A 23298-nucleotide genomic window follows, 5' to 3' on the forward strand; every position below is an offset into this window, starting at 1 on the left:
AACTCATAAATGGCAGAATGAGGGCTAAAATACTGTTGGCCTAAGCCCTGGGGTTTTTTCCACCAAGCCAACTCCCACCTAAGGTTCTTAAAGGTAATTTCTGAGCTCCTGCAAAAATCTGAAGTGCCTCCTGAGTCACACAGGAAACATCCAAATCATGGAGGCAAGCAGAGTCTGGTGGTTGAGCACATAGACTCTAGCCCCCCACTTCTGAGCTGTGTGTGTGATCTTGAACAAGGTACCTAACCTCTCTGTGCCTCAGTGTCGTCATCTGTAAATTGGAGATATTACTAGTACTTGCTATTAGGATTGTTATGGTAATATATATGTACTATATGCATATATATTGTGTATATATATGTGTATAATTTACACACATATGTCTTAAAACAGTTTCTGGAACGTTATTTTTAACAAATAGACTTAGTATTAGCATGGGACATATTCTATTGTGTTTCTTAAAAATTCCTAGGCATTGAGTGTGTGAGTGTGTGTCTGAGGGAAAGAGGGAAAGGTGAAATAAACACATAGCTCAACAGCTCATATAGGGAATCCCAGCTACATTCCCTAGCTCTCTATGACCTATAGAGGCACAGGTCTATTCATACTTTGTTTTTAATTATTACTAGCAGATGGTACAGACTCATTGTATTTTTAGTACTAGTAGTAATAATAAAATGAAAGAAAATACATGTCACAGCTAGAAATTTCCATGTACCATTTCCCAAGCATTCTAGGAAAATAAAATTTTCTTCTTTTCTATGAGTTACTCAAACAACTGAGGTGATATCAAAGATGTGCACAAAGTAGATACGAACAAATAAATGCTAGTTTAGAGAACAAGCCTGCTTGGCCATCTATGAAATCTCAATAAGCAGGATGGTAGTCCAAGGCCCATTCAGGCATCGGCCTCGTGGGCCTCATTCACTCAGAAATCGGGACCCCCAAGGAGGGTTGGGCAGGATTCCCAGAACTGCACACAGCCTCCTCACACAGAATTAGCAGAAAACACACAAAATACTCTAGAAACAAAGTTGCCAAACAAGGTAACAGGCTCAAGGTTTCAAAGTAAGAAATTCAGGTATTAGTTTAACATCAGAGAAAAATGTTTTCTTTCCTTAAATGAGTCTTTCTTGAAGCACTTGAAAAAGAAACCATGAATAGACACATCAGGACTACTTGGGGTGCTGCCTCTCCTGCTGTTTAATAGCCCAGAGCGTCTTTCTGAAGTCCCAACAGGTCAGGCTGCATCATTCAAAGAGATGGAAAATAAACATATGCCTGTATTACATCCTCACCATTTCAGGGCTGTTTTAAAGATTTTATTTATTTATTTGAGAGAGAAAGAGAGCAGGAGGTGGGGCACAGGAAGAAGGAGAGAATCTCCAACTCTATGCTGAGTGTGGAACCCAACACAGGGCTCAATCCCATGACCCTGAGATCATGACCTGAGCCAAAAACAAGAGTTAGATGCTTAATCAAGCCATCCAGGTGCCTCATTTGATCCCCATCTTTTCAAATGGGGTCATCTCTGGCATGAAAAGATCGCCCTAGATCCTAGACTTCTATGTGAGCATCTATGTGAGGCACTAAAAGGTACATTTGCAGGCAGGGATTCCAGGGCTTATTATTAACAGGACAGAAGCTGTAGGCCTATCTTACTGGGTAACCAGCAGCAGGCACTGGAAATAGAAAGATGACATGTAATTTGATATTCCACAATGGCAAATCAAAACTAACTGGTAAACGGTATGGCACAGTTAAGTCATACACTCATTCAGAAATGAATGTGGGTTCAAATCTATGCTTGGTCACTTACCAGCTGAGTGGTGGGTGAAAGCTTTCAACAAGTGATAAACCCTGCTAAGCCTCAAGCTTCTTATCTGTAAAATGGGTACATATCTTGAGTGGTTGTGAAGAATGAATGAATCTAATACTTGTAAAAGCACTTACTTTTGTGCTTGGCACATAGTAAGAAGCTCCTGGCTTAAGCATCTCTACTTTTAATTTATCTTTTTTACTATCATAATGCTTGTATTTGTTTTAAAAATTAGATAAGACAGATTTATGAATGCTCTAAATGAAAGATTCTTTAAAATAGTAGATTTGGAGATTATCTGTGTCAATGAAACATAAGAATCACACCACTAATTTCTTTGTATGGGTATATGTATAGTTTTGGCTGGCTGGAAGAGTCTATTTGTTTTTCCTTTAACCAAAAGTATTATCACTGTGCAACTTCATAGTTCAAAACTCAGCTTGTATAAATGACCTTATTGCACTAATTAAAATATTTTCTTTTCCAAATAATTATTGAAAGGTTTCAATCAGTCCCTCACTGATGCTGTGTTTGTGAGCTCCGGGTTGCAACAGCACCCAAGCTATCAAGAAGAAATAAAAGCCTAATTGTGATCACATGATTCTCCCAATGTGTTGATAGGTTGATACATTGATAAACTTGTGGGTGATTTGATCTCAAATGATTTATAATTTTAAAGCAATCCCTTATAACCTTTCTTACAGGGTAACTGATAGATTATTATAGCTTTCCATGCAGTCTCCAGATTGATTAAGCTGCATTTATTAGCAATAATCATGCCTCAGATAAACCTCATTGGCTATGATACTGCCACTGTGCAAAGCTTTAAGCTGCATTTATATCAAATGCTTTTATTTGTGGCTATTTTGCTGTTGTAGTTGTAGTGCACATAAACAGTTTCCATGTATTATTTTATCCTCATTACAATTTTACATCATACTCTGATTTTACACCTGAGAAGACTGAGGCACAGTGATGTTAACTCCTCTGCTCAAAATCACAAAGGTAGTAAGTGATAGACTCAGGCCTTGACTCTGTCAAACAGCAAGTCCAAGGACCATGTTTTAGAGACTGTTCTCTATTGACTTTGTTCTATTTTTTTTCCTAATGCCTTAAGAACATCGTCTTATTGAGGCACACTCTTAAAACCTAATAATATAGTAGAGGGCCAAGCACATGTGTTCATTTTATGAGAAAGGATTCCCTAGACGCAGCCAGACCTAAAGTATTAGGGCACAATAGAAGGACAGTGTTTGCAAGAAGAGTACCACACAATAGCTCCCAGTCCTAGCTGGTTCAGAAAGGCTGGCCAGGAGGTGGCACTCTTCCACAGCAAAGGCCTTCCTCTTAGGTGTGTTCTCGGAGTCCTCAATTTTGTCTTCCCTGGAACAATCCTAGGGCCTGCAGGTCAGTGGATCCAGAATCCATCCATTCCTGCAACCCTGTGATGGAGGCCTTCTTCAACTTCCCTTTTTGTAGAAAAATATTTCTGCAATTTTATCAGCTGACAAAATTGCTATAAACTGTGTTTAAGGGCACCCCGGGTGGCTCAGCAGTTTAGCGCTACCTTCAGCCCAGGATTTGGTCCTGGAGACCTGGGATCGAGTCTCACGTCAGGCTCCCTGCATGGAATGCTTCTCCCTCTGCCTGTGTCTCTGCCCACCGCCGCCCCCCCCCCCCGCCTCTGTGTGTGTGTGTGTGTGTGTGTGTCTCATGAATAAATAAGTTAAAACTTAAAAAAAAAAAAAAACTGTGTTTAAGAGATGAAGTACCTAGTAGCTATTTTCTTTAAAAGTATGAACTTTGACCATCAGATTTATTTTTATTCAAGACTTATCAGTTCATAATTCTTTTAAAAAGGCTACAAATTAAACTGCTTAGCAAAAGAGGGGGAAAAAACCTCACGGAGCTCTCATGCTACTATGATTCCTTTTCCTTCTGATTAGGCTATAAATTCTATCCTGGCTCTTCAGTTCTGACTCTGGGATAGCTTTGCTGCCAACCCACCACCCCTCTTGCAGAACGACGTATCCTCTTAAGCCACTCTGCATGCAGATACTTCTGCCATAGGCCCTAGTACATGCCTGTGTACCTCTTCCCATGTGTGACTTGACTGCAAACGTATTCACCCCTTACTGATTCGAATCTGTACCTCGATCCTTAGTTAAGTGTATAGAGCAGGCACTAAATAAATGTTCGAGGAAGAAATGGGGTTGGGGGAGGAAGAGAAAACTAGAAAAAGCAGAAGGCATCATACAGAAAAGTACTTTGAGACTTTAACTGTTAAATGCCATTATGATATGGCATTATTATTAAATTATACTGTATATTTTTCACCTTGATAATTTATTCTAAAATAAGAGGTTTTAATATAATTTTAAATATACTGAATTAAACGTGTATCATCGGGATCCCTGGGTGGTGCAGCGGTTTGGCGCCTGCCTTTGGCCCAGGGCGCGATCCTGGAGATCCGGGATCAAATCCCACGTCAGGCTCCCGGTGCATGGAGCCTGCTTCTCCCTCTACCTGTGTCTCTGCCTCTCTCTCTCTCTCACTGTGTGCCTATCATGAATAAATAAAAATTAAAAAAATAAAAAAATAAAAAAAAATAAAAATAAACGTGTATCATGTTTTAAATAACCACAAGAAAGCAATTCAATGTCACTTAAGAAGTACAATAAGGCTCTTATATTTGGATTCACTGTCGCCACATTTAACAAATCTAGAGAAAACCCGAATGGTAGAAGTCCTAGAGCAGTGGTTCCCAAAGTGTGGTCCCTGACTGGCAGCCGCAGCACTGCTTGGGAACAGGTTAGAATGTAAATTCCCAGGCCCCACATGAAACCTACCGAACAGAAACTGGGCGGGGGGAAGGGAGGCAGGGTCCAGTGATTCCAATGCTTACTAAAGCCTGGATATCACCGAGTCAGAAATACTGGGTAACATGTGGGAACAGAGACTTAATTATTTAACCAGATTCACCTGGGGTTCCCCAACCTATAGCCAAATCCTAGGGGATGAGGCCTTTTCCACTGAAAAGGAAGGATGCCCCTGAACCAAGCTTATAAAGAAAGCTCTATGAGATGGGTCAGGCCCAAAGATGAACCAAGATGAAAGAGAGGTAAGAGGCAGGAAAAGGAGACTGCAGTATTTGACACAGGAAGGTACTAGCATGAGTCCATCCTAGATCTAAAACTAAAATGTCAGGCAGGGGATGCCAGAGACCCTAGGCAATGAAGCACGATCCCTCCCCAGCTAACTTGGCATGGCCCTAGAGTGACACAGTGCCCACGTCTTCCTGTGCTGAGGTGGGACTCCTCGCTAAAAGTCCTAGAAGCTTCCTCTCCACCTGGTCCTGGCAACTTGGCTGAACAAGCTGGCTGAGCAAAGCCACAATGCACCAAAATTGAAATCTTTCCTCTGAAAACAAAAACTGGGTATTGATCAAGAATAAAGAGTGAAGCTGTCTGAAGTTTGAGAAAGTTGTCTGCTGGTGCTCGGGATGTAAAAGTTCCCAGTTCGCCACAAGCATAGTCTGATCTACCCAGATTCTGTCCATTTGTCCTTGGTTGGATGTTCTGAATCCCAAGAAGAAAACCACTCCCTTGCCGGAATCTCTGTGCCCATTTCCCTTTCTGTTGCTGGTTCAACTGAGATCTCCTGTCTGTCCAACCACAGTAACGTTAGCATGGCTTTGCTAAGCCGGTTCCAAAGTTTCATCATCCAAGAAAAATAAAACCCTAAGTGTGACCTAAGCATGGTCTATGATACCTACCAAAGCTGCCAAAAGTTAGGGTTCTATGGACTTATCTGTCCTATCATTAACAGCATGAGAAACATGTACATTGACATTAGGATTCTAATAAACATACACTCTGGCTCCCATTTCAAAGATGAATGAAAGTTGAGGGATCCCTGGGTGGCGCAGCGGTTTGGCGCCTGCCTTTGGCCCGGGGCACGATCCTGGAGACCCGGGATCGAATCCCACGTCAGGCTCCCGGTGCGTGGAGCCTGCTTCTCCCTCTGCCTGTGTCTGCCTCTCTCTCTCTCTCTCTGTGACTATTGTAAATAAATAAAAAAAAAAAAAAAAAAAAAAAAAAAAATTCAAAGATGAATGAAAGTTGAAAAAAATTTTACTGATATTTTTAAATGTGATTGAGACTTTAAACATTCTTTTCATAGTAAAGAGAAAAAATACTTAAAGAGCAAAGAGTTATCTACCAAAACATGATACCCTGGTTTTGTGCCTATGTTTTGAAAAGGTCTCCATTTTTTTTTCAAAGCCACAGACACCAGAACTTTGGCTTCTAAAACCTGTCACCTGAAAATATGGAGACAGTCACTGTTTTGTGCCTATATATGGAGTGCTAAAGCAAACCCCTTAGATTTCAAAGAAATTACTATCTGGTTGCCTTTAAGAATCAAGGTAAAGAGTTTAACCATCATGACCATCTAAGTATACAACTTATTTTACCCCTGAAGAAATTTTGTACCCACTGGCAGTCATTTCCCATTCCCTCTTTCCCAGACCTCTGGCAACCACCAGTCTACCTTCTACTTTCATATAAATGGAATAATACAGTATGTGTGTGGCCTTTTGTGTCTTGCTTCTTTCACATAGTACTGTTTTAAGGTTTATATAGCATGTATCAATATGTCATTCTTTTTTATTGATAAATAATATTCCATTGATATATCATACTATGTTTAATTCATTCAACAGCCAATGTACATTTGTGTTGTTTCTACTTCAGGCTATTACCAAAAAAAGCTGCTATGAATATTTGTGTACAAGTTTTAGTGTGGGCATATGGTTTCAATTCTCTCGGAATTGAACTGAATTCCCTCAGAATTGGCATATTCCTAGCAGTAGCATTACAGGGTCAATATGGTAATTCTATGTTTCACTTTTTGAGGAACTGCTGGACTGTTTTCCAAAGTGGCTTCACTAAAGTTATAATCACTAGCAGTGTACAAGCGTTCCAATTTCTCCACATCCTTTTCTACCTTTACTATTATCTTTTATTATAACCATCCTTGTGAGTGTGAAGTGGTGTTTCAATGTGATTTCGATTTACATTTTCCTGATGGCTAATGATGTTGAGCACCTTTTCATGTGCTTATTCGCATTTGTGTATTTTCTTTGGAGAAATGCCTATTTAAATTCTTTGCCCATTTTAATTTTTAAAAAGATAGATTTATTTATTTATTTATTTATTTATTTATTTATTTATTTATAAAGATTTTATTTATTCATGAGAGAGAGAGAGAGAGAGAGAGGCAGAGACATAGGCAGAGGGAGAAGCAGGCTCCATGCAAAGAGCCCAATGTGGGACTCAATCCCGGGACCCTGGGATCGCACTTGAGCCAAAGGCAGATACTCAACTAAGCTACCCAAGCATCCCTATTTACTTATTTTAGAGAGAGAGTGCATTCACTGGGGGGTGGAGAGAGAGAAGGTGAGAGAGAATCCCAAGGAGACTCCCCACTAAATGAGGAGCGGAACACAGGGCTCAATCCCACAACCCTGAGATAATGACCTGAGCCAAAATCAAGAGTCAGACACTCAACTAGTGGAGCCACCCTGGTACCTCTATTCGCCCATTTACAAATTGGATTATTTGTATTTTTGTTGTTGATTTACAAGAGATTGTTTATATATTCTGGATACTAAACTTTTAACAGATACATGATTTGCAAATATTTTCTCCCATACCGTGGGTTGTCTTTTCACTTTCTTAATGATGTCTTTTAAAGTACAAAATTTTTCAATTTCAATGAAGTCTAATTTATTTATCCTTTCTATTAGCTGCTTGTATTTTTGGAGTCATTATCTAAGAAATTATTGCCCAATCCACGGTCATGAAGATTCATACTTCTTTTCTCCTAAGGAATTTATAGTTGAGCCGGACAGCAGGAAAAGACTTTGTCACAAATAATTAATCCTCACTGATACTCACTGATCCCAAGCAGTAGCCTAATCTGACTGTAGAAGGATGGATTCAAGAGAGGGGCCAAAAGCTTCCAAGGGCTCATGAAAGCTCTCAGAGTACCTTAACATTCTTCCATCGCTGCTATGAGCATCATCAAATTCTTCCTGAATTAGTTAAACACAATACAACTCATATTTTCTCTGATGTTCTTATTTCAAACCGCAGTGACCTATATATAGTGAACTTGACATTCCTGCATTTCATATTGAGGATTGTGAAAAAATTGCATAAATATTGCTGTACTATCCCTACTGGATTCATAAGAAACCGAACAATGTCAGAGAACTGGCTTCAGACAGCTAAAGCTTTAAGCAAAATGGCTCTCATGAGAACTTCATAGATATCATCAGCTAATTCTTAAAGATATGTTTATATCAGAGTGCATGATTCATTTTGTAATTTATCATCAATATCGGGAAGTATAGCTGCAAGACAGACAGAGCCTGACGTTAGTAGGATTTTTTTTTCAGGCAAACATCTATATGAAAATACAGAGAAGCCACAGTAAAAGTATATTTCAGGCACTTAAGAAACTACAAAGTTACAAATTATAAATCACAAAAGGCTCTCAATTGTGATCTTGCACTAGCAGTCTCAGAGTGTACAATGACTGGAAATCATAATGCTAGATGATATATCGATTAGATCTAGTGGCAGGAGTGGAGTAACAGTATATAAGGTAGCAGTTGGGAGCTTAGGTCAGAAGCCCAATATGTGGCCTCAGAAGCCAGGAAACCAAAAATGATCACTGCAATAATGGGAAGTCTGGAGCAGGGCAGAGTGTTGGAAGTCATGCAGATAAAATCAGGAACAGATATTCTCAGAGACAAGGAGTTATTTAGCCAGATGCCAAAGTAGGTCAAGGCTAAGGAATAAAAGAATGTCTTCACTGGACCCACACTCAATCCTGCTGGGTTTTATTCCTGCTTGTTTGCATGTGAGTATTTCATCCCATGATCTATTAATGGTGCTGCCAAGAACTTTTCTAATGCTGCTTCTAAAATTCCTTGAGGTTTCTCAAAGAAGATTTCCTAAGGCAGCAAGAATGGTAACAGTTCCTTTTTCTCCCTTGTTCAAACATCTTATGTGGGTATGTACAGTGTCTTTGACAACTGGCAAAGGAACAACTTCAGCCAACATCATTATCAGCAACCACAAACAATCTTTGAAGCATGTCACCATGCCAGATCCTAACATTACAGGCAAAAAAGAATCGAGCCTACACATTAAAAGGCAAATAGGAAGGAAACGTAGAAAATAATAAGACTCAACATGAGTGATTCATACAGTAAGTGGGACAGAGGACTACAATGGGCAGAGTATCATGTGTTACACTAAATAAAGTTTCACTGACATTGAAGGTCAGATATGAGTCTTGAAGGATAGGTAGGACTTGGTCAAGTAGAAAGGAATAAGGAGGGTGTCCTAGGGAGATGGCGCTGGAGACCGAATTCACATTTTATACTGGAGAGACTAAGTTTACAGAATAGAAGTTTTAAGATGAAGAGCAATGGAATATTAATTTTAAAGAGGTTAATTGAGACCAGATTAAAATCTTGGGCTAAAGAACTTGAACTTCATGCTGCATGTAATGAGGAATTACTGAAAGTTACAGAGTAAGAAATGGACAACTGCAAAGAAACATCTAAAATTTATTAGTATAGCAACCACGTGAATAATGGTGTCTAAATCTCTCTGACAAGTCAATGACCAGAGACTGTGTAAGTGACCTTAAGAAGCTGAGTGTAAAGGAACTAGAAAAGGGTCTACAAGCAAAGGGTGGGTGGGTTCAGTAACCAGAGAATCCAGGCAAGCATTAATTCATAGGAGGCAGCCAGAGACATGGTTACTGAATTTGTGACTGATGGTCTAACAAATATGAATTGGTCCAAGGTGGTTATGGCACTGGGAACAGTAAGGATATGCTGTAGTTTGGTGACTCTAGAAAAGAATTAAGCATAGACCTTAGCAGTTTACTTGGTATGGAGGGTGAAGGAAAAGGAGTAGATTGTGATTATTTTAAGGCTTCATGTCTTACAGGAAGAAAAGTGAATGATGTAACTGGAAGACACAGGAGAATTCAGAGAAAGATATGCTTTGGAGTTAAAAATGAGTACCTCAAAAAAAAAATGAGTACCTCAGTGGATGAGTTAATGGTGAAGGTTTCTCCAATTGTACAAGACAGAAGACCAAAGCTCAGAAAAGAAGACAAAACAGAAAATATAGCCCTGAGAGCCACCCAATAAGAGAAAGTGCTGCATCCATAGAAAGAGTTTAGGGAGCCAAGGGCACAGAAACTCATGTAATATGAAAGAAGTCTAAAAAATGATAAAGGTTAATTTGTCTTCCAAACATTGTACTGTAGTATAATTAGGTGCCAAGATGTGATATCTCAAGGACTGACTCCTAGGGTTGGGAATGGGACACCACATGGAGGAAAGGTGACAACAGGGCACCACACAATGGAAGTGAACCTGGCATGGCAGTTCCTCACCACACTCAGTTTATCACCCATGTTCCAAGTGGGTGTTTTCCTCTAAGGACTGGGAAGAAACTTGATGGTTGACCTTTTCTGATTACTTAAAAAAAAGATGAGTTTCTATTTTCTATGTTCGCATTTTAAAAATCATTTGAGGAGGTATTTATTTTGTTTCCATGATATTTACTTCTTACTGTGCAGGGATATTAGTTTGGCAACTAAAGCATTTTTCCTGAACAGAAGCAAATGTCAAGTCTGGCTCAGTCAACAGGCACAGCCAAAAGGTTTGCCTTGAATTTCATAACACAAGTAAATCTTGCAAATTTCTGGGATGAGCGAGAAGTCAAAATAGTCACAGTTACAATAGAGCTTGGCTCTATCAGTGGAGGTTCAGCAGAACCTGTACAGTAGAACTTGTAAAGTTCCCACTTTACGAAGGTAATTGTAAGTTCAGAATTATAAGGACAAAAAGTATAGAAGTGTATTTTCTCCAATATTACATAAAAAGACAATATTAATATAAAACTTGATAGAAATGGCCTTTTATGAACTTAATATTCATGAACAGCCCTCTGCAGAAGTTACATTTAAACCTCTAAAATTAGATAATTCTTTAAGTCACTTGGTACCAAAGCATAGGCACACATCCTTGCCAACTGGCTATATTCATTTTTCTGAAATAGAATAAAAAAAGAATATAGTTTTATGAAAATCCTGCTGCTACTGTGAAACAGAAGATATCCTCTAATTGCTTACTCAAGGTTCTTGAGAACATAGAACAAAGCCTGGCAGATAGCAAGTAGCTTTCAAGAAATGGTTGAGGGCTTGATAAATGAGTAGCATAAGAGGTAAGTAAAGTGTTTCTCTCTCCCTTGTGACAATACTATAATTGTGTCTGTTAAATCCAATTTATTAAAGTTTTTCATGGATCAAAATATATTCTATATTTATAGATTCTGAAATGCATTTTACCATTACCTTTTTACACACACACACACACACACACACACACACGCATGAATGCTATAAGCTCCTGTTCTATATTTCAATTTCTGTAGAAAGTGTGATTAGGTGTTACTTAAAAAGCAGAGATTGTCCCATTTGCTCAAGAACACAACCCATATTATTCTCAAGAAAATACTAGACATTGTTGCATGGGAAACCTTAAAAATTAATTCAAAGCAGAGGTCTAAACATACTGTATAAGAACATTTGAAGAATAGATTAACAGGGTCACTTCATCAAAGGCTAATGAGGTGATTACTGTGGTATTAGGCAAATGGAAATGATTTTAAAATGCAAAAAGTCCTCTAAAACTGCTTGGTTAGATTTTCTCAAACATGTACACCATCTTGAAGAATATGTTTTTCTAGTGCCTTCATAGAGCTAGTTTAATTTCTATTCTTGACAGAGTGATCTATTTCACCACAGCAGTTTGGGATGGAGCAAGGTAGATTCAGGAGTAATATTCACCCCGTCTTTCAACCAAGAATAAAGATAAAGTTGAGAGAAAGAAGAGGTCATCATTTTCTACCAATGTCTCCCAAAAGTGGAAGGCATCTCTAAATTCCTCCTTCAGGGAAGGAGCAGCCAATCCCTCACAGCTTCAGTTTTTTCTCAGTCTCACTTTGCCTCCAAATATTTTTAAAACTCCACCAATAGTTTAATATACTATGACATGTAGGAAATATAATTGTGTGACTTCAATAAAATCAGAAGAAACTAAACATTCCAATATGTTATTGGGCTTAACAATTTTGAGGGGTCACAAATAGCCTTACTTGCTCATTGATGTTTATTCAATATTGAGAATCTTTGCTTCCCTCCTAGCTCCATATCCCTTATGCTGACTCTACATTTCCTTCATAAATATATATATATATATAATCCCTCTCTCTAACTTCCTCACTGCAACCCTAAATTTGACTTCCCAACTTATACAGAATTTTTAAATTCTGTGATCCTTTAACTTACTGTTTTATCCTATTATTTCATTTTCTACTTCTATCTTCTTCAATTCACTTAATTTATTATAACAACCTGAGAAAGCAAGCATTTTGCTGTCATAAATATTTGCCTGGTAAGAAAAAAACAAAATGAGTCAAACTTATTTTCTCATTTCATTTGTAATTTTCTTGAAGCTATTTTTTCCTGAATCCCACTATATCATCTCCCTTATTTCTGTTTCCACTTGCTTTATTGATCAAATAAACACAAGATAACATACAAATCAGAATCAAGTGACACAATATTTGTGCTTTTAGCCAAGATGAGTAAGAGAAACCAGATTTACTCTCCATCTGAAACAACCAATAAAGAGGGAGGGGTAGCAGTTTGAATGAAACAACAGTTTGGAAGATACTGGAGGTCAGGCAACAAAGATCTGTGATGTAGGAGAGAGGGGAAACAAAAGATGAGCCCAATAATTGCCCCATCTTACTGCATTAAGAGCGTTCTCAGGCCACAGTGCAAAGAAGAAACCCATGGGAAATCTAGAAGACTCCTTACATTAAGGAGACAGAGCTGAGAGTCTAAAGAAACCAAGGAAGCTAGAATTCACAGGACAAAATACTAGAAAGCATAACTGCACAAAGAGAAAACTCAAAACATCTTCAAAGGGTTGCCCTTGAAGATTCAGCTTAGTGCTGACCTGGTGCAAATATGTGAGGAAACTATCTGGCCAAGGAAAGAACTACCTGAAAAAATTAAAGGTAACAGTTCTGGGCACTCACACAGGAACAGGATTAATGCCTGTTCCCTCCCACTAAAGCTAGAAACCTCAGGATTTATGGGGCATTGTGTAGAAGGCACATAAGGGTCTTGCCTCAATAGCAGGCATTAATTAGCCCTAGACTGACTACTGCTCCAGTCCCAACTAACAAATCTTAAAAGAAAGACTTGAGAGTATCTATCCATTTCCAAGTGAATTAACTGTATCTCAGAACAAATCTCAAAAAGATTTAGAGAGATTCAAATAAATCCAATACCTAACTAATATTCACAATGTCTGACTCAACCAAAATCTAGCAGGCCTGCAAAAAAGCAGGAAAAAATATATATAATGAAAAGATATTAGTTAATCAGTTGAAACTGTCCCAGAACTAATACAGATGATGGGCTAGTAAGCAAGGGTATTAAAACAGTTATTAAAACTGTATTTCAAGTGTTCAAAAAGTTAAGTCAAAACATGTAGGATTTTTTGAAAGGATCCAAATTGAACTTCTAGAGATCGAAATTACAGCATTTGGAAATAAAAATTCACTGAGTAGGCTTTGTGGAATACTAGAAATTGTAAAACAAAAGACTAGTGAACACATACATGCACACACACACAAACACAAAACAATGGAAGCTATACAAAATAAAACACTGATAGAAGAGAAAAGTATGGAGCAAGCTAACTGTGGGAAACTTTCAAGTTACCTAATATACAAATGATTTGAGTTCTCAAAGAAGCAGAAGGAACAGAGGAAAAATATTTGAAAAAATAATGGTCAGGTTTTTCCAAATTTGTTTAAAACAGTAAACCCAATGATACAAAGAATCTCAGTGAAACCAAGCAATGAAGCATGGAGAAAACTATACCAAGGTACACTATAAATTATTCAAAATTACTGAGAAAGAGACCATTGTAAAAGCAGCCAGAAAGAAAAAAATGCTATATACAGAGGAATAAAAATAAGGATGACAGCAGATTTGTGGTCAAAAACAATGCAAGAGAAAAGACAATGAAACACCATTTCTGAAGAACTGAAAGAAAATCAACCTAGAATTATATACTCCATGAAAATATATTTCAAAAACAAAAATACAACAGATACTTTTAAGATATAAAAAGCTAAAAGAATGCTTTAACAGAAGACCTTCACTACAAGAAATGTTAAAGGATATCCACCAGGCAGTGGATACACTAGTAAAATTACACTAGATGGAAATATGGATCTACACAAAGTAATGAGAAATATCAGGAAAAGTATTTACTACATGGGTAAATATATGCAAGATATTTTTCCTTATTATTTAAATCTCAGTGATAATTGGCTACTTAAACAAAAATAAAAACATAAGTAGAAGTAAAAGGTATGACAATAGCAAAAAGTCAAGAAGTGAAATGTAAATGTATTATGAGGTTCTACTACACATGAAATGACATCATGTCATTTGAAGGTCGATTATGCTTAAAGATATATATTATAAACACTAAAGCAACCACTAAAATAATAAAGCAAAAGATATGCTAATAAGCCAAGAAAGAGCTAAAGCAATAAAAAAACTCAATAATATAAAAGTAAGCACCAAAAAATAATATAAGGAAAGAAGATTATATCTTCTTCAAATATAAACACTATAAAGATTTAAACCCAACCATATCAATAATCATATTAAATGTAAATAGTACAACTATCTCAATTAAAAGGCAGAGATTGTTAGAACAGATAAAAAGACAATACCCAATTACACGTTGCCTACAAGAAATGTACTTTAAATGTATATAAGTAAATAAAAGTAAAAGTTAAAAAGTTAAAGGGGAAGAAAAAGTTAAAAGGTGAAAAAAGATACACCATACTAACTCTAGTCAAAAGAAAGCTAAAGTGGCTATATTAAAGTCATATAAAGCAAATTTCAAAGCAAAAATACATTACCAGCGACAAAGAAGTTCATTTTATAATGATAAAGAGATTAATTTATCAAGAGACACATAAGAATCCTAAACATTTATGCACCTAATACAAAATTTCAAAATACATGAAGGAAAAACTAACAACTGCAAGAACTAGAAAAGCCCAAAACTGTAGTTGGAAATTTCACTCCTCTAGCAATAATTGATAGAGCCAACAGACAGAACATTGGCAAAAGGTACACTAGATTGGAGCAATATAACCAACCAACTTGACCTAATTGATATGTATAGAATATTTACCCAACAATAGCACAACAGACACCTTTCTCAAGGACACATAGGACGTTTATTAAGACAGATCATACTATGGACATAAAGTAATTCTGAACACATTAAAAGGACACAAATAATACAAAATATGTTCTCAGGGCACGTGGGTGGCTTTAAAGTTCAGCAGCCAACTCTTGATTTCGGCTCAGGTCATGATCTCCAGGTCGTGAGATCCAACCCCAAGTCAGGCTCTGTGCTCAGCACAGAGTCTGCTTCTCTCCTTCTCCCTCTTCCTCTGTCCCTCTCCCTGCACCTCTCCCCAAAAGTAAGTAAGTAATTCTTTAAAAGAATATGTTCTCGGGATCCCTGGGTGGCGCAGCCGTTTAGCGCCTGCCTTTGGCCTGGGGTGCGATCCTGGAGATCTGAGATCAAATCCCACATCGGGCTCCCGGTGCATGGAGCCTGCTTCTCCCTCTGCCTGTGTCTCTGCCTCTCTCTCTCTCTCTCTCTCTCACTGTGTGCCTATCATAAATAAATAAAAAAAATTTTTTTAAAAAGAATATGTTCTCTAGCCACAGTAGAATTGAATTACAGGAAGATCTCTGGAAAATTCACAAATATGTGGAAACTAAATAACACACTTCCAAATAACTCATCAGTTGAAGACAAAAAGAGAAACTGGAAAGTATTTTGAACTAAATGAAAATGACAAAAATATGTCAAAATTTGCAAGATGCCACTAAGCAGTTCTCAAGGGTAATTTTACAGCACTACACACCTATATTAGAGATGAAGAAAGATCTCAAGTCAATGACCTTTGCTTCCATTTTAAGAAATCACAGAAGGAAAAGTATATTAAACACAAAGTTAGCAGAAGAAAGATTTAATATCAGAGTATAAATCAATGAAATAGAAAAATAGAGAAAACCAATGAAACCCAATGCTGGTCCTTTAAGATCAATAAAATTGATAAACCTCTAGTCATACAGAAGAAAAACGACACAAGACAAAATCTGCCAATCTCAAGAAGAAGAGAAGTGACTGTATCTATAGATTCTGCAGATATTTAAAAGATAATGAGATACATATACAATTTTAGGCCAATAAATTTGCCAATGGAGAGGAAATGGACATATTACTTCAAAGACACAAACTACCAAAGCTCACTCAGAAAAATACAGATCATCTCAGTAGCTCCATTACTATTAAAGTTATTGAATTTGTGTTTTTAAATATCCCCCACAATAAAATCCCAAACTCAAATGGTTTCATAGGTGATTGTATTCTAGCACCTACTTAAGGAATCCTTGAATATTAAAATTATGCCACCAAAAGCATGATCTGTAAAAGAAGAAATTTCTATACTGGAATTTGTCAAAATTAAACAGGTTGGTTTTCTTAAAGACATGGTTAAGAGAATGTAAAAGACAAGTCACAAATGGGGAGAAAGTATTTACAAACTATATACTAGATAAAGAATTATATTTCAAATATGTAAAGAACTCTCAAAACTCCATAATGAGAAAACAAACCACCGAATTCATAAAAAATAAGGGCAAGAGATTTAAGTAGACATTTCATCAGAGAAGATATTTAAGTGGCAAATTATTTTTTTAATATTTTATTTATTTATTCATGAGAAACACAGAGAGGGAGAGAAGAGACACAGGCAGAGGGAGAAGTAGGCTCCATGCAGCGATCCTGGGTCTCCAGGATCAGGCCCTGGGCCAAAGGCGGCGCTAAACCGCTGAGCCACCGGGCTGCCCTTAAGTGGCAAATTAGAGCATAAAGAGATATTTAACACCATCAGTCCCTAGAGAAATGCAAGTTAAAACCACATTTGAGATACCACTACACTCTTATAATAGTGGTTAAAAAAAAAACTATGATTTTTTTTTTTTAAATCCAAATCAAGTGTTGTCAAGAATGAGGAGGGACTGAGGATCTCACACACAGTGCTGGTGAGAATGTAAAATGCCAAAACCACTTTGAAAATACCTCAACAGTCTCTTAAGTTAAATGTACCTCCACTATGTGATTCAGCCATTCAATTTAGTGATATTTACCCAGAAGAAATGAAAGTATGTTTATAAAAATTATTTGTATATGAATGCTCATCAGTTTTATTTGTAATGGGCAGAAAAACTGGAAACAACCCAAATGTACATCAAAAAGCGACTGGCTGAACAAACTGGCATGTCCATAAGATGGACTTCTCAGCAGTAACAAGGAATGAATTACTGATACCTCACACAGATGAATTTCAAAATAGTTCTTTTGAGTGAAAGAAGTCAGTCAGAAGAACACCTACTGCATGGTTTCATTTATAAAATATTCCAGGAAACATAAATGAATGCATAGTGACAGAGAACGGATCAGTTGTTTGGGGGCATGGAGAGAAGTAGGGTGAGAGGAACCAAAGGGTGTGAGGAGACTTATGGGGATGATGAGTATGTTTATTATCTTGGTCAAAGTGATGGTTTCATAAATGTGTACACATGTATGTGTGTGTACATAAAAACACACACATGTTGTTTTTTGTCAAATATACTTCAATAAAGATGCTTTTAAAAAGGTCGACTATATTTCAATTTAAAAAAAAACAATTAAGTTACCGAGCAAGTTATGGACTCTGATCAACCCCATGCCAAGGATCAAGAAGAAATAAAATTATCTCTGGAAAAATCTTGTTGCCTGAGGTTCATAAATAAAAGTGTGTGTGAGGGGAGGGCAGCCCTGTGTGTAAGGACTACCAGAAAAGAGAGGTTTTCTCTAATCAGTGTTTAAAATTGGAACCTGGCTAAAATCGTCTCCTCTCTCAAACCTTCTCTGCATGCTTACAAATGCTCTACGATCAACCTCTCCAAGAACGGATCTCATTTCTCCTCTTTCTCTGACTCACTGGGCCTGCTCTGAAGGAAAATGTGGCAGGCAAGGTGGGAGCCACAGATATGCCATCTCCCCAGAAAAGTTGCAAGTTTTAATCTGCATAGTCAACTGAATTTTTGCTTGGAAAACACATCTAAATGGGAGAATTCCCAACTGTTCCACATCAGCAAGTGTAATTTAGCAATGCCACAATCTGTCTAAAAATCTGTTAAGTGCATAGGCTGGAGTTTGCCAGTTCCATCCTCCTTTTTTTTGAAAACACAATGAAATATTGAAGGACTGCACACTGAAATTCCCCTGAACTCTAACATACTATATATTCATGTTTCTCTGCTTGATTTCAACTTTATATCTTGGTTATTCAAATAATAAAAACTGTTATGCCACACAATGAACCACAAAACTAAAGAGTCAAGAATTTAGGGATGTTGGAAAAGTGTGCTCAGTTACCCGAAGTGTTAGGGCATTTCCTTGGTTTGTGAGTCTGCTGAGAACTCTTTACATATAAAAGGGTCACAGGCAGAGATCATTTAAGCTAACACCCAGACAGTCCATCTACCTCCTTGTACATCTACAGTAGGCACTGAAATTGATAGAAATCCACAGATATGTGCCCAGGAATCTCAGGAATTCAAAATAAATGATAACTAAATAAATAAATGCCCACTTTGAGATTTATTGACTCACATTTAGAAACAAAAAAAGGTAATATTACAAGATACTGTAATAAAATGTGCTATCTTCACATATGAAGGTACTCAGTGGTGTACAGGCAAATATTAATTAACTGGTATGAGGGCAAGGGAGCAAGCCCTGATTTGTAGCCAGTTTTTATGGTATGAATACTCCCACCATGGCTGATTTCAAGCTGATTGCACCCAATGCGAAGTTGAGAAGAGAAGCACACAGACTGGCTCTTCTGAGCTTGAGCATGAGCTAGTACAAGCACCACAATGGAAATATCTTATGCCTCACTACGGGTAACTCCAATGCTACAAGGGAAGTAAACTCAGTTTCTAGGACATGCTCATGTGTTTTATTCTTTGGGGACGAATTTTCCATTCTGAAGCTACCTGTGACATTACATTTCCATCTGAAAAAAAGAAAGATCTTTACAATGTAGGAGATATTACCCATCATTGAATATTTGAGATTTCTTAATATTGAAGAATTCAACAACTTTTCTTTTTCTTTAACAGGAATCTTTATATGTTCAAACTCCGTTCAAATGAAATGCTTATTGTGAGTCCCCAAAACAGCGAAAAGAAAAGGAAACAAGACAGGACGTTTTAATTCCAATTTTAGACAAAAATTAACCTAAGGCAACTTGTTAGTAAAGGGGAAGGATGGTTAGGATATAGTCAAACATACCTCCCACCACAGAATGCATGTGCCCCACCTTGAAGCAGAGGTGTGGATGTATGTTTGTATTTTTTTTTAGAGGAGTATCATTTTTGCAATAAAGGAATTAAGAAGGAGAAATAAAAAGTTAACTTTTTGTGGTGTTTTCCACAAAGAGAGACTTTCTTCAAAGCTTAATTTTATAAGGAAAACTAACAGAAGGAAATAAAGTTATCAAACCAGAAGTCCAACAAAAGGGGGGGAAACGTGAGCAACAACAGCTCCAGCATTTCAACACAGCTATAGCAAAGAAATAATAAAAGGAGTAACAAAAGAGCAGACATATACCCAAGTTCTGAGTCTGACTGCAGCTGGAGCACTGAGGGGTCTGTGTCCCATTGCAGGGTCCTAATCGTGCAGCACAAGGGAAAAAGAACACAGAGAATTAACAAAAGGGGAGGAAAACAAACCAAACTGTGTCATTCATCAAGTCAATGGTATATACAATACATACACAGAACATCTCCCCACTGCCCCCCACCTCCAGCCCCAGGTGCAAGGAAGACCCCATGGGTATCAAGTGACCTTTGAACATCAGTTTGATACTGGAAACTGTGGTTGTTTGGTTGTCTGCATGCATGGAAGGAAGCCCAGAACTAAATACTCAAACGTTATACACCTTCCTACTCTCCCCCTCTGCCCTTTTTTTTTGTTTTGTTCTGTTTTCTACTCAAGCCTGCTTGATTTGAGCATGTAGGCTGTTTTGTCTTTCTCTTACACCCCAGAAGCCCATCCACACCTGGGAGCGCCAAGCATCTCCCATGTGGTGCAGAGAACCAAAGGCAAGGCTGCAAATGGCGAGAGCAAGAGTATCTGGGGAGGTCAGGCCAAGTGGAGCCGGACTTCAGGGCCTGCTGGACTGCTGGCTTCCTCGGGTCAATTACTGCAAGAAGAATGCACTGGATTTTGAGGCTCATGGGTATTTTGGTGCCTTTTATTTATATGTTACACTGATGTAGTCACCATTAATATCGCATGTGGCTAAGATGCCAGGGATATCTTACATCTTTTAAATATCTTACAAGAGATGGCACAAAGTATCAACAGTTACCAAGGCGTTCAGGTTTCCCTATTGTTTCTCTTTCACAATAAAAGGGGATAAAGACTTCTACAAACAGAGTGCATTCATAAAAGAACCTTTCTCAAACCCCACAGCTTTTGCTTAATCTAAGTGTGGCCTAACAGGATCACCAGCATCTCTCAGAACTTGCTGGAAATGCAGACTCCAGCCTCACCCCAGACACCCTGACTGCACACTGCAGTTTACTAAGACTCCAGGCCCTTTGCAGGGACCCTCACGTTTGAGAAGCCACGCTCGGTTTCCTCATCTGTAAAGACTTACCACGGCTTTTACAGAGACAATTTCATTTCAGGCTGACCTGGCCTGCAGCTATCTTCTAAACTTACATTTGACCACTGTTTTCCTCCCTACCCATGTCCTGTTGGATGCTCTTCCCCCTAAGAGCTGTGTGTCTTTACTCAAATCTTATCTGCTCAGAGAGGGTTTCCTTCCCTCACTACCTGGTAGCACTGCCTTGTCACTCTTCATCCCTTTCACTTACACTGTTTTCCTTTCTTCACAACACCTATGGTTTTATTATACATCAGTTTACATACTACTATTTGCTGTTTGATCCAGATTTGAGCCTCGTAATGGGGGAGGCTGGGCTGTATCCCTAGATTATAGGGATCTGCCCAGGAAAGGACCTGGCATCCCTCCTTACACAATACAGTATTAGTTGAAAATATGAATGAATGGATGGATGGATGATCTTTCTCTGGTTTTCTACAGGGATAATTTATAATTCTACCTAAAAAGCTAAGTAACTATTTGATAAACAGTAGCCTTTCTTTACTACCAGATTCACTATATCTACTATTGATATTTCTTTGAGTCAACACCCCACCTGTGTGACAGATCCTATATAAGCTCCTCCTACAGAGATAGCAGAAGACAAATTCACAGCTTCCCTTATCAGCTCTGGCTACACTCTTGTCCTCTCCTGAACATTCTGAAACATGACAACTGAAGTCCAATGAACTCTAAATGGCCACTGTTTCTTAGACCAGTGCCTCTCAAATTTCAATGTGCATACACACACCTGGGAATACTGTTAAAAGGCAGATTCTGATTTAGTAGGTCTCTGACATTTCTAACAGGCTCCAGGGGATACAGAGCCTGTCCGTAGGCCACACTTTGAGTAGCAAGGTTTTGACTTAAATTAGTGGTTTTCAAACTCTGACAAGGACATGAATGATGATGTGGAGGGCTTACTAAAATACAGAATGCTATCTCCAACTCCAGAAATTCTGATTCAATAGGTGTAGGGTGGTGCCTGAGAATTTGTACTCTAACAAGTTTCCAGGTAAAGGCTTACAGCTGACCCTGGAACCACCTTTACAGAATGACCGGTTAGACTATAGCTTTCATTAGTCAGCAGACAGAAAGCATCACTGATCCTCAAATACGTCAGCCTCTAACCCTGTGATTAACTCAAGCCTGGCCTAAGACCCAGGCCACTTTCAGACTAATTAAATCAGAATGTGCAGAGTGAGACTCAAGCATCTGTATTTCTGAAAACTCTCCAGGTGATTCTGATGTGCAGCCAAGCATGAGAACCCCTGCTCTGGACTCTTCTCTGCTCAAGGAAAGCAGATCTTCTAGACACTGATTCCTTCACCTTGTTGGTGAATGTAATGGTTGTAAATGGTGAAAGTAACAGAATCTGCTACAGTGATTCATAGTTGCTGTTCACATGTCTCTAGGGATCAAACCTTTTAACTTTAAGGGCATTTCTTTGGCTTATAGAGAGAATAGCAGCCTCTGGCTCTGGCTGGCTGTGAGAAGCATTCCCCTGTACGGGGAGGGATCAGCTATTTTGCTCTCAATTTGCCTGGAGGTTTCTGACAGGATGAGCTTTTTTAACCTTTTCCACCTCTCCCAGGCAGGTGAAGAATGCAGCAGCTCCCAGGTGGTCTGTCTGTCCTGTAACTTATCTGACAGGTCATCTGAACTCACTGTCTCCTTAAGAAGTAAAAATGATGATTCCATCAGAATCTACAGATCAGCAGTCTGGAGTTTGCATTTACTCAGGAGAACAACAAAGGTGGTCATGTATGTAAATAACCCACAGCAGTCCTGCCCCCCTGCCCCACATATATTATTCAGTAAAATAAATCATAGTCAACATCAGTAACGAGCAGTGAGGTAAGGAGTCAAGTCAAGGATGCAATCAAGTGTGCTAGTTTTATTTCCTTCTCATTTTTCCCATTATGATCTGTGGGATGGTCAGACTTGCACAGAATGCACTTTTTCCTTGAAAAAGAACTTAACAAAAAAAAGAAAAAAAGAAAAGAAAAAGAACTTAACAGCCAATACATTAAATGGGCAAAGTTTGTTTGTGTTTCCAAGGGTAGCCTGGTGTATTAAATGTTTGCTGAATTCCTTCTGTGCAAACTAGCAGAAAAACTTCTTCATAGGTGGCAGGACCTTGGAGAGAGTCACACTTGGTCCTCCAGGTGAGGTTTGTGTTTTTGAGTGTGGCTCCACTCTGTGTCCTGGGAAGGTCTCTGTCCCCAGCAAAGTGAGGATACAGGCCTACAGACCTTTTAAAGTTTTTTTTTTTTTTCTGCCTGATATTTTAAAACATGGATAATTACTAAACTGCCTTTCACTTCTCTCTTCTCCAATTGGTAACCAATTTTATAACCAATTGACAGAGACTTTACTTCTCAACCATCTTAATATCGAGCTAGTGTATCAGTGAAAATAAAATGATGGTTTCCCCACAGCTTCTTCGGCAGTTTGAAATATTGCCAGGTAGTC

At 38.2% G+C, this 23298-nt stretch overlaps 1 protein-coding gene, 1 long non-coding RNA gene and 1 pseudogene across 16 annotated transcripts in view; 1 reads left to right on the top strand and 2 right to left on the bottom strand.

Moving 5' to 3' along the window:
- DYNC1I1 (dynein cytoplasmic 1 intermediate chain 1) overlaps nt 1–23298 on the bottom strand; it is a 438502-nt gene that overhangs the window by 226376 nt on the left and 188828 nt on the right. For 6 of the 10 annotated variants that reach the window (XM_077856834.1, XM_077856843.1, XM_077856840.1 and 3 more), the window contains one exon: nt 19761–19820. The exons of the other annotated variants lie outside the window; for them this stretch is intronic. In XM_077856834.1, the coding sequence (XP_077712960.1) occupies nt 19761–19820 (60 nt within the window). The remainder of the gene's footprint in view (nt 1–19760; nt 19821–23298) is intronic. 10 annotated transcript variants of the gene reach the window in all.
- The window catches only part of LOC144288878 (uncharacterized), an 80909-nt gene that overhangs the window by 13481 nt on the left and 44130 nt on the right, over nt 1–23298 (top strand). For 4 of the 6 annotated variants that reach the window (XR_013356897.1, XR_013356900.1, XR_013356899.1 and 1 more), the window contains exon 5: nt 22418–22587. This is a non-coding gene — a long non-coding RNA (uncharacterized LOC144288878). Of the gene's footprint in view, nt 1–9852; nt 11140–22417; nt 22588–23298 lie in introns of those variants that run through there. The other 2 variants (XR_013356898.1, XR_013356896.1) reach the window with 2 other exon arrangements.
- Nucleotides 2580–2644, bottom strand: LOC144289252 (U4 spliceosomal RNA; annotated as a pseudogene).

Source organism: Canis aureus, chromosome 18, assembly GCF_053574225.1.
Source record: "Canis aureus isolate CA01 chromosome 18, VMU_Caureus_v.1.0, whole genome shotgun sequence".
NCBI lineage: Eukaryota > Metazoa > Chordata > Mammalia > Carnivora > Canidae > Canis > Canis aureus.